General features: G+C 36.8%; 1 protein-coding gene across 3 annotated transcripts in view; it reads right to left on the reverse strand.

The window, feature by feature from the left end:
- Positions 1-12,401, reverse strand: part of LPIN2 (lipin 2) — a 45,097-nt gene continuing 32,696 nt past the window's right edge. For all 3 annotated transcript variants that reach the window (XM_080339992.1, XM_080339991.1, XM_080339993.1), the window contains 12 exons: positions 10,975-11,162; positions 9,588-9,681; positions 9,157-9,226; positions 8,958-9,047; positions 7,922-8,004; positions 6,613-6,757; positions 5,609-5,757; positions 5,070-5,156; positions 2,734-2,886; positions 1,610-1,724; positions 830-933; positions 1-507 (listed from right to left, as the gene is read on the reverse strand). In XM_080339992.1, the coding sequence (XP_080196118.1) occupies positions 363-507; positions 830-933; positions 1,610-1,724; positions 2,734-2,886; positions 5,070-5,156; positions 5,609-5,757; positions 6,613-6,757; positions 7,922-8,004; positions 8,958-9,047; positions 9,157-9,226; positions 9,588-9,681; positions 10,975-11,162 (1,423 nt within the window). In that variant the 3' untranslated portion in view covers positions 1-362. The remainder of the gene's footprint in view (positions 508-829; positions 934-1,609; positions 1,725-2,733; positions 2,887-5,069; positions 5,157-5,608; positions 5,758-6,612; positions 6,758-7,921; positions 8,005-8,957; positions 9,048-9,156; positions 9,227-9,587; positions 9,682-10,974; positions 11,163-12,401) is intronic.

The following is a 12,401-nucleotide window of genomic DNA, read 5'->3' on the forward strand; positions in this document are numbered from 1 at the left end:
TATGTTTACAATAAGGTCTGTATTGATGAAAATGCAAAGTCACAGTTTACCTCAGCATTTAGTTGCCCTGAAGCACTTGGGTATCAGGATCATCAATGACAGGCCAATCTCAAGTGCCTTAGCACACGTATATGAAGACAAGCAATAAAGAAACAAACAAACCAATCAACCCCACACATAAAAAATAACAGACAGTAGCTTTGCATTTTCTTTGTTTTAAACCAATAGAGTTAAAGTGATTTCTTTAGTAAGACTTATGGTACCAGTATATAAATTAGCATCTTTGTTAAGAAAGTTCTTCACATTTAAACTGAAGCTGAGTAGCTGAATACGAATTTCCAACTCTGGGTGAGACGTATGTTTCAGATCAGGTCGTCCATGTTCAGGTCAGGAAGAGGCTCTCTCCAATAGCAAAAGGAGCTGAATTCTGGGCATGGAAATGCAGAACTCTGTTCTTTGTTAAGCAATGGGAACACATGTTCCACGAGCTCACTTAGTCTGTAATACCTATATTAAAAAAGAAGAAAGACCATTATTTAACAGTCTAGTCACTGTTCAACTGTAGCCAAAAGGAGCTTTAGAAGTCTAGACCAGAAAGGTATAGTCACATAAGGCAGCACTACTGCAGAAGCTATTTTCAATTTTATTTCACCAATTTACTTTTCTTTCTGAAAAGTTTTGGTTAAGTATCCAAAGCTGTAAGTCTCTGGCAATTAAGATTTTCATGTGTTGTATGTAATAGGAGATTGAATCATGGTCACAATTGCAATTATTTTGTAATCTCATTCCTAAATACTTTCTCTAGCTGAAATAACAAAAATGATCTTACGAAGATTTGTTTCCCTTAGTCCGTTCTTGGATCAGTTCACCTTTTGGATTCACAGTAAATATTCTGCAGTCTGGAACTCCCACTTGCATGTACGCATATACATCCTGCAGAAAGCATGAACAAAAGCACATGCTTCAACATTTCCTTATTGAATGTGACATAAACAATTCCCTGAAGGAATGAGAAAAGCTGATCCAAAAAGGGTACAGTAAAACTGCCCCTTAAGAAAAAAAGCCCCCAGACAAAACCAACCAACCAAAAAACATAAGCACACCATAACAAAACATTCCCCCACTCTCAGCCCCTTAATTCCTGTTCCTGAGCCTGGGAGCACAAACATGCAAAAAATCTATACCATCAAATACTATTCCTTGTGACAATATTCCTCTTAGAATACCCTCTCTCTCTAGCTCAATTACAATAGCATTTATCTGCAGAGAAAATACAGGAACCATATGACAGGAAAAGGGATTCGAGACTGAGGAGCATTGAATTAACACCCTTAGGTTATAAAGCTGTCAAAAATGCTGAAAAATAATACAGAGAGGTGGCACATATTTAATAAAATCCTGACAATACTAACACATCTTTGTAACCTTTTTCATATAAGCAGTTCTGGCAGCTTTTATTTAAGGTATCTACATGTGGATTTTCCCATAAAAGCACCAGTGTCCCATTTCCTTATTCAAATTTAAATAGACACAAAAAGAAAAGCCTATTTCTTTTGCTTCACATGTACTTCATGCATTTTAACCTTTTAATTAGGAAGGGGCTACTTACATTGGGCCTGTTTCCAAAAGCAGCATAGAAAGGCTGTTTACTGGGAGCAAACAAATTCTTGATATCATTCAAACATTCAATTTTGAACTTTTCAGGCTTCTTTTCTATTACTTCCCTAAAATAAAATTTCAACAGTCAAATTCTAAATCATCATTTGATAGAGGGTGTTGTCCTTGCCGCATTTATCTGGTATTTACATTCTCATTGCTTCCTGTTGCTAGCATTAATAGTATATAGACATTGGTCAGTAGTTTTCCAAAAATGATACAAGAGACAATAAAAACAGTAAAACATTTGCTGTTTTCCAACATCTATGGTAAAAAGATAGGTGAATAACTTGTGCCTAGGCTAAGTAAATGGGATGAAATTCCTCACTGTGAATGCAGTTTATGAACTGCTTTTATTGTAGATGACCACTTGAATCAGAAGACTGAATCAAGTACCCATAAGCTTGTTACAACTCCTGCCTCTGACAAAGGAGTGCAGAAGGCCTATTAGTGACCTTAAGGGAAGTTGCTGCCATTGCTAGCCATGAATCAGTTGTTTTTACTAAATAGCAAGCAAAACCAAAAGACTTTTTCACTATTAGCTCTGTCCATCAAGAACAGGTAGACTATGGCTGGTTCAAAAGACAACCTGAGTTGAATCACAGCAAAATTCACATATGGAGTACTCCCAATATCACAAGATCATTTAGTATGACTGTTTATATTTACCAGCTCTTTTTCTTTTCCCTCTGACTTGTGTAGTAGCACTATACTACAATCCTTGCAGCTAGACTTGAAAAGACAAAATTGTACCGATACAAACAAAACTTAACAGTAATCACTCATGGAGTAGAGAGGAATGATGAAGAGAGAAAATGAGCTTCTCTATGACTAATATTTTGGGTTTTGTAGCCACTTCTAACATGCCCAAAGAAACAGAAGTATACTACAAGTGAAATTCAGACAAAATAAACAGCTTATAAATGATTGCTAGAGGGACATCAAGTCTCAGTAGCAAACCTAGCATAGAGTGGAACGTTTGGTCACAGCTGTAATGGTCAGCATCCCAAATCTTTTTCATCTGCTGCCTTCTCTGAGATGGGAAGGGAATGGATGTATGAAATGCCACATGCTTACCTATGAAAGGCAGAAAACAAACTGCTGGGGGACAACATGAGTGGGCCCCTAGGGAGAATCGTTCCTTTGTCATTCACCCAGTGCAGGTATCCTCTGGTCATATCTGCCATCCCAATGGCACGGGCGGAACAGTACAGAAACTTGTAGCCATTTCTAGAAAATAATTGTCAAGTTAGTTATACTCCTGCTGAAGACTTTCTTCGCAAATGAAAGTATACAGTTACAGCAACAGCCAGAGGCACATGTTTAGGTACTGAATTGTTGCAGTGTGTTGCACACACACATAGGAAAAGACTTTTCCACTGGTAAAAAAATCTGCAAGGCACATAATAACTTAAATACATGACTCAATCAAAACTGAGAAACAGGAAGTGCAAAAAGAACAGGGATGGCAATACTAAAATGACGCAATTAGATGGATTAGACTGTGTTTAAATAAGTGCCTTGTTGGTTTTATCCAGCCTCTTTCAGACCACCTGTAAGATGATAGCAATGACTTAAATTATCTGCAGCACATAATACTGCATGCCAGATCTCTTGTCTTGGTTATTGGATTTTTTCAGGTTGCTGGCAGAATTTGCAGCGCAGAGTGAAGGATGGATACCAAGCCGCATTCGTCAAGCCCCTTAATTGTTCCTGCAGACACTGTATGTTCATCTGTTATACAGATTTGTACACAGTTACTGCCTGCACGAAAGGCTTGAGTGTTTATGTGTCTTTTCAAAGATTTGATTCAATTTGGCAAATACTTGCAAACCCACTCTTCTATTATGCACTGAATACAGAACAACATTCAAGTTCTCTCCCATGGACTGCAAGGGGCAACAGATGAAACTTAGCTCTATGTAACAAAGTGAAGGTCAACAAAAGACTCCAAGACCCAATATTTTTAGGAAGAAAGACTACTAAATTTAAAAACAAAGCTAAAAGTTTATTATTTTAAGTGGATCATGAATTGTTTAACAGTTGATCATCCTGTATTCCTCAGTAGCAAGCATTATATTTCTGCCATCACTATACTTCTGAAAAACAGTTTGCTAAATGAAGGACCAAATTTGAAAGGATGGGAAATACATAGGTTTGTTCTGCCTGAAGTTACTGGATGTAACTATTCTAAGGCTATATACCTCTTAGATGAACCGTACAGTTATAAGGGTGCTGATCACAGCACTTTTGAACTAAGCCAACTGCTGCAACGGGGAAGTCATCTTTCCTCTCCTTCCTGCCCCCTCATAGGTACAGGGGCTGCCTCTGCAGGTTCTTGCAGATCACAAGGTAAGCGTGGTCAGTTGACTAACCCAGAGAACGGATGGGGAAACTGCTGTTTTGCTGAATTACTTTTCTACTGTTTTACTGAACTGCATCAGCTCATGTCAGAAGCACAACCAAGTGACAGAAAGCTTGATCCAGGCCACCAACCTTCCCTTTGTGGCAGTGGCAAGTTGTTCATTGGGCTTGTTTCAGAACATGAAATCTACCATAAGGAACCTTCACTTTTGTTTTGTAGCAAACTTCTTAAAACACAAAATATTTATCACAGTATCACAGTATGTTTGGGATTGGAAGGGACCTCAAAAGATCATCTAGTTCAATCCCCCTGCTGGAGCAGGAACGCCTAGGTGAGGTCGCACAGGAACATGTCCAGGTGGGTTTTGAATGTCTCCAGCGAAGCAGACTCCACAACCTCCCTGGGCAGCCTGTTCCAGTGCTCTGTCACCCTTACTGAGAAGAAGTTTTTTCTCAAATTTAAGTGGAACCTCTTGTGTTCCAGCTTGATCCCATTACCCCTTGTCCTATCATTGTTTGCCACCGAGAAGAGCCTGGCTCCATCCTCATGGCACTCACCCTTTATATATTTATAAACATTAATAAGGTCACCCCTCAGTCTCCTCTTCTCCAAACTAAAGAGACCCAACTCTCTCAGCTTTTATGCATTGTAAGGATACTATTTAGGCTTGAACTTACACTGCACCATGTTTGTAATAGGCTCTATGATCAGCCTGAGCTGGTGGAAACAGACATACGCATGACTGAGAAATTATTGATATTATGGTTCTCTTGTGTATTCACAATATTACACACATTTTTTAAGAACTAAAATGCAGAATCAAACATTTGAGAAGGGAACTAGTAAAAGTGGTGGCTTCCACTCCTGTGAAGGTATACATCTGGGAAAACACTTTGTTTTGTTTGTGAATGATGGAAGTAGCTCACTTCCCAACATTGAGACCAACAAATTGTAATAGATTGCATAATTATTAACAACAACCCAGTTACCTGCCCGTTAATTCCCAAATTCCAGAAAACCCTAGTTGCTTCATAGCTCACATACTCACTCATTTATGGAATGATAGAGTTTTGCGATGCCCTGATGAGTCCAGTCCTTGCCAAACTGAGGGAGGATGTGTCCTAAAGCATCAGACCTAAAAGCAAAATCAGAGTTAGCCCATACTAAGTATATGAGTTTTGTTAAAGACAACCACTAACAAATATACAATTTGTAACGCGTATTTACAGAAATATCTCTGGAGAAGGTCCTAACCATTTCAAAAGAGAATTTGTAACTACTCCAGACAGAGCAGTTACTGGGGTCACACAGCACAAGTCAGCTTCCAAGTTAACCTGTGGCTGCTAAATCTGGAGAAGTCTCACTGAAAGGGGAAGTCATATGGTAAACATTGTTCTTTTAAAAGACCTCTTCTAGTTTGTTGTAAATTCAAGTACAAATAAAAATCAAAGCATCCAGTGTTTTTCATGACTGCTAATGAACATCCCTTAATAGTCTTCTTAAATCAAGTTTATCTTATTTTGAAAAGGATAGGATAAGCAAGATAAAAATATCAAAAGAAATTTTTTAAAAGCCAATGATACTTACTTGGTTATTGTTCCATCAATGTCTGATATGATGATTTTATCATTCCAGTTCCAGAGATATATTGTACCCGCACAACGACAAGTCCCTTGATACTGGGTTGTAATACTAAATACAACATCATTAGGGCCATCTCTGAGTTTCAACTTTGCCTTTAGAATAAATGAAAATAATTGAAAATATAAGTTGCCCTCACTATAAAAATTTTAGAATCATAAATGAGCTACAGAGAATGGCTGGTATATTCTACCTCATCTTATTTCGATTAACTCATCAAAAAGTGAACCATGGTTTAACACCAGCACAGTTTTGCTGGTAAAGTCTGTTTGGTTGTCTGAGTACATGTATTTGTCCATAGCTCCTGTATATGCTCACAGCAGCACTGACTGCAGAGTTAACAAAAGATATTTGAGTCTCTGCTACTTTAAATCTTGCAGTTACAGTGCAGTACTATCAAACGTAACTCCCACTTTCCTATAGTATGCAACAGTATCTTCTACTTTGTGGATGCTTTCCTCAAAATTCTTCCCTGATGAAGACCACATACTTAGACATCTGCAGATCTAACTTAAGGTAGACTGCAGTGAATAAACTGCATACCAACTTAAATGTATACTATTAGACTGTTAAGATGCCAGGATATCCAAACTACAGAAGTCAACAATGTCACTTTTTTGGCAGCACCTTCATATAGAAGTTTAATTACAGAACTTTGTGAGAAATTATTTTTTTAAATCCAAACAGGGATTCCTAAACAACACAAGCAGAAAAAAGTAAAATCAAAAATTCCCTGAAGCTGCCCTCAGTAGCACTGGAAAATACTTTTAATTCCTTTTAAAATTTTAGGTTTCCTTTTTTTCTACTGCTAGAAAAGTAACCTGAAGATCACTTTTTTGAATTCGTGAAATGTATTTATACATCATTTCTAAAAAGTATAAAAAGTCCAACTTTTAGAATCAGAGTGGAATTATGAAGCACCCTATGTACAGGAAAGGCATGCCACTTACTATTTGGTCTGAAGACAGCCTAAGTGACTTCTTATACGACGTAATGTTCCCATGGCTTGGATGCTCTGCTGGGGCAGATTCTATTTTCAGGGATTCCTTCAACTCCTGCGATGCTTCATCACTAGAAGAATCATCTTCTGGAGGCCTAACAGGACATCAAACAGAATAAACGTAAGCTACAGAACATCTTCCTTTAATGGTGCAAGATTCTTATGCAAGAGTAATTTCTGCTTATGTTGAAGATTTGCTACTAGCCTGATAGCACAGATTAACAAAGTCCATGGTCTAGTGAATGCTCAGATCAAGCCAGTCTATGCCAACAAGCAAATCAGACTTGTAATGCATGCTAGTACTGGGGTAGCTCTAAAATAGTACTATTACTAGATGGCTCCATGCATGAGGAGTTTAGTATGGACACAGTGTCAAGTGATCACTAATCCCGTGTTGACGAATGGGGTAAACTGCAGATGAAAAGTGATACTGAATGAGTAACTGTTTTGTTTTTTAAAAAAGCTGCCACAGCTACTGTATAATTTAAACTGAGGGTGATGTTAGTGGAGTAGCTCACCTTTTAAGCTTATTCACAGATTTATTTCTCTGCTGATTAGAGATTCCAAGATTAAAAGCAACATTTAATTTCTCTGAAGTACTCATACACTATATATTTAGTTTCTTAAATCCTTAAGACACCAATGACACTTACAAGTATCTTTGTAAAATCATGGCAGAATATGAGTATGGGTATTAAATTATCTAGACTAGGCCAATTTTGTGCTAAACACTGCTAGTTTTCAACCACAACCTTGGGCAACTTGTGCACTGTAAATGATGCTATTTTATTGTTTCAATTATTTAATGTTACAAAAAAATCCATGTGGTTTAAATTATTCATACAATATTAGGCTTTAAAAAAAAAAAAAAAAAAAAAAGGAATGACAAACAGTATCTCAGAAACAATACCACTACACTTACAGAGTAGTGGCCCATTGCTAAAGGTTACCATATATGTCTTTGTTACTCTGTCAGTTATGTTACAATTTAAGAAGTAAACACAATAGGATGTAGGAAGTAATTATAGTGTATTTGTAGTTCCTACAATGTTTGCTGCCACATTATTTTGCTGAATTGTTTGCCAAACACATCTGGTTTCTCTTCAGTAGCTTAGAGGAAAATGTTTCTTCCCATTGTAAATTCCTACCGAATTGTTCAACCAAAAAAAATTAAAAAGGGAAAAAAAAGGGAAAAAAAAAAAAAGATAAAAAGAAGGGCCTTATTCAGTCCTCAAAATAGTCTTCAGGCAGGAACACACCTACTATTAACTTGCTCTTTTATAGTTGCTGGCAGTTCATTTGCTCTTTGTGTCTCAGTTTTCCCCTCTTTCGCCTCTGGTATCTAAAGCAACAGGATAATAAAAACATATAGACATTTTAAGCATTTTAAACTGATCCAAGTTAATTCACAGTTCACACTTAAGCAATTATCTATCAGTACAGTACATAAACTACAGGGTGTTTCAAAAAGATGGACCCAACATGTTACAATTACACAAAAATTTACAAACAGTTTAATGAGTTATCAAGTTTTAGTAACCCTTTTATAAATGCTCTGTGTTCCATCCACCTGCTGTACGGACTGTGAGAGTTTCATTCATGGGTGGTTCATAGTTGCAGAAATATAGTGATTTCAAATTGGGGCCATCTTTTTGAAATGCCCTGTATATTAAGTCTCAGAATCGCTCATTCTGTAAATGATTTAAGAAAAGGATGCTTATGAATAATTGATCTATTAAAGTTTTTTATTATTTCAGGAAATAAAACTCTGCATGCCAGAAATTGAGAAGTACTAGTTTAATACAATTAATTTACCATTAAAGGAGCTATCAACCTCTAGGCTTGTAAAATTCACTTTTTTGGGGGACAAGCAAATTTAAGGCACATACTCAAGTTTTAGAAAACTTAGTTTTGTCTAAAATAGGGTGCCTCAGCATAACATTTATGATGCAGTACAGAATCATAATATTTGTGTACACGTTCTTAAAACATACAACAGTGACTGAAAAGTAGGCTCTGACAACTGCTTATGGCTTAGAAGAAAGAATTTTAAGAATATTGTGCAACAGATGAATAAACAATAAATAAATAAATTTTGTTGAAGCAACTTGCAACAGCAAATAAAGAAATGGTATTTAAGACTAAACATACAGAAGCAGCTACGGCTACTGTAACACCGAGTAACTCTCAGCTGCCAGAGACAGAGCTACAACAGTGGCGTTCTGAGGCACTTCTGGCAAATAAAAGCTTTTTCATTTTTTTAACAGCTGAGAGGAAAAAATAGGTCTCAGTTACCTGTTTAGTCATGCTTTCTCTCTTGCGCCAGAACCACCACCTTCCAGACTTCTTTGGCATCTTTTCTTTGACCCAAGACTCAACAGTTGCCTGAAAAATTAGCCATGTTTTTAATTTGTATAGAAAAACAACGTCAAGATATAATAATATGTTACTACATGCAATATATTTTTTAAAAACTATACATGTATGTATTTACCTTGGGCAAACTCTTCTGAAACACCTGCAAACTCAGAATCATTGGAGCAGCCAACGCCCAGTTGTAATACCTGTTTTAAAACATGTTATTGATAAGATATTATAAAACCTGACTAGAGGTCAATAAATATCAGTGTGCAAACTACCCTTTTGTTGACAAAAATACATATTTGCTGCCAACAACTAATATTAGTTTTCTGCAAGCAGATTTAAAACAATTCAACACCAGTGGTAATTGCTGGGAAAAAAAATCTTACTTCAGCTAAAACTAAATTTAATGCAAATCTTCAGTTCAAAATCATTCTCTTTGAGACTGAGAAACAGATCCACCAAACCCACAAATTGGTATGGAAGCTGAGAAATGCACTCAATCTAAAGGATGGATTTTTAAATGAGATCTTCTGACCTAATTACATGATATAGAGAATTTACCTGTTATAAATCCTTATTACCAAATTGGGATTGTCTATGAGTCCAGGGTTTTCGGCAAATTCATGATAAGTAATAATATGTTCCATGAATTTTTCTGCAATAGAAGCAGATTTTAGTTAAAAATAATACTATAAAATCCCAAGATGTTTGATTAGTTTATATGTAGGAAAATGCCTTCCGTCACTTCAGAGTCATTGCTGATCTTGCAGCATCACTCAAAATATGCTAATATAGGCCCATCAAGAGCCTTGTGACTGCCTCCTCAGTGACAGGGAAGGCCTCATACCACTTACTTCAACAGTCACATTAATAAGAATCAGAAAATTAGAAGAGGGAGTATAAGGAGGAGGAAGGAAGGAACTAATTCAGCTTGCAGGCTGGAAGAAGAGATCCATGCTTGTCTAAGCAAGTTTTTTTTTTTTAATTATTATGGCAGGTAAGGGGCCTACATACTACATTAAAAGGGGAGGGAGAAGGATGTTGACAGCTTCTCAGGTGTTTTTTTAATCACCAACTATAAGTAGCATTTTCATGACTAGAGAATATACGGGTTTATAGAAATTCATAATTTAGTATAAGATCCCTGTAAGGAAGACATAAATTTTTGAATCATATCTAATACTATTACTGCATTACCAACAGAGCTGTTCTGAGCCTTTATTTAAATTTCACTTGATGCATTTAAATTTCACTTGATGAGACTGGATGAACATTAAAAACGTTATACTAAAAATTTTGCAGTACATGTTCATGAAAACTACGTGCTCCTAGAAGTTCCCTCAAAAATGCATAGAACTTCAATATTAAAATTAACCAGAGCATTAAAACAGAAGAATCAGCTGGTAAAATCTAAAGGTTAACAAATGTTTAGGATAGGAAACAAAGAGCGCAGTAAAAGACAGTCCAACGCAATAGCAAAACTTTTTTTAATTGCTTAAAAACCAAAAAAAACCCAACAAAAAAAAACCCAAAAAACCCCAAACCACCAACAACAACAACAAAAAACACCAAACCAAAACAACTAATAAAGGAAAATTATCAGGCAATTCAAAAGAATACAAATTATGAATATTTATATAGGACTAAGCAAGTAATTGCAGCCAGAAAGAAGAGTGATTGGTCATATACGCAAAATGTAGTGCAAAAAAGGAGACAGAAAGCTTCTCAAGACATCAAATGCTCTTGCTTAATTTGAGGTTAAGTTCTGCTATTTCTGCTTGGCAGATGCTTGAGAATTTTAAAAAATGAAAGATTATCCATTCCCTTTTGTCAACATGAGCTAATAATAAGCCAAAGGTTTGCAAGGTGGAAGTTGGAGCATTCAAGCCACTTTGTTTGTTTAGCTACCTGAGCTTTATTATCGTTTATGTTTTAGTCTTTCACATACCTTTAGAAATCTCTCCATTTTCATTGAGACCTCCACAAAGCGAAAGCGTAACATCAGGCAAGTCCATAGCGGAATCAGACATGCACTCTGTACCACTATCAGCTGCAGCACTTCCTACTGACTGGGGTGACTGGGAACCAGAAAGGGTATCTGATTCTGTCCACTGCCTGAAGCCTGGATCAGAATCACTAAAGAAAAGAAGTTCACATTTTCAGTAATTATTTCACTTGCAAAAAAATGTATAGACTTTTAAGTTACATAAAAAGCTACTTAAAAAAAAAAAAAAGAAATGCAACAGCAATATGATTAAGTACTACATCATTTTACAACATAAACTCAAAACAAAGAACAGACAAAACCACACATACACTACTCCCAACCCTTCATAATACTGGCAGATTGACAGTTTCCAGTTCTTCGAACATTCACCTAAACTGGGAAATAATTACATTTCTCCTGCCTGCAACAAAATTGATTTAAATGAGGAGAAGATCCTATACATTCTATTTTTGCATGACAATGCTGTGTTCCTCAATCTTCATCAGAAAGCTGTAGGATAAGAATAAAAGGAAAAAGGACATTGCCTGATGTTTTTAGAACACAGTGTGTTTGGAAAAAATAATATAGAAAAGCATTTTAAATAAAAATTCTCATTGTCATCTAAGATTAGAGTTATTAGTTTGACCCCAAGTAATATAATCAATAAGAACTGAAAAGTTTAAAATTTTAGTTTTAACATAACCAATAAACCCTTCTTCCTTATTAAGCCGTACTTTTACAAAGGTCCTCCTAGACAGTCATTCTTTTGGGGAGTATTTTAGGAGACAAGCACTGTGGCTACTCAAATCCTGGTGACAAGGCACTGCACCTACTCCAGCCCCTACAACAAGCACTGAAGAACAATTTTAAATGGGGCCCTGAGCAACAACAAGCCTTTGAACAAGTAAAAGAAGAGGCAGTTCATGCCGTAATCCTTAGGCCAGTCCCAGCCAGGCAAGATGTAAAAAATGTGCTCCACACCAAGGCTGTGGAGAATGGCCTTTCCTGGAGCCTCTAGCAGAAAACATCAGGGGAGGCTCAAGGTTGACCCCTCAAGTTTTGGAGTCAGGGATACAGAGGACCTGAAGCTCACTATACTTCAACCAAAAAAAAAAAGCTATTGGCAGCATAGAAGAGGTTTGAGCTGCTTCAGAAGTGGTTGGTACTGAAGCACAGCTTCTCCTGGCACCCCAATTGCTGATGCTGGGCTGGATGCTCAAAGATAGGGTCCCCTCTACACACCATGCAACTCATGCTACATGGAGTAATAGGTCACTCTGATCACACAACAGGCTTGAACAGGAAACCCCAGTCACCCAGGAATCTTGGAACTGGATCACGGACTGGCCAGAAGGCAAAGATTTTGGAATACTGCTGGAGGACGAGGT

This window comes from Nesoenas mayeri (assembly GCF_963082525.1).
Source record: "Nesoenas mayeri genome assembly, chromosome: 2".
NCBI lineage: Eukaryota > Metazoa > Chordata > Aves > Columbiformes > Columbidae > Nesoenas > Nesoenas mayeri.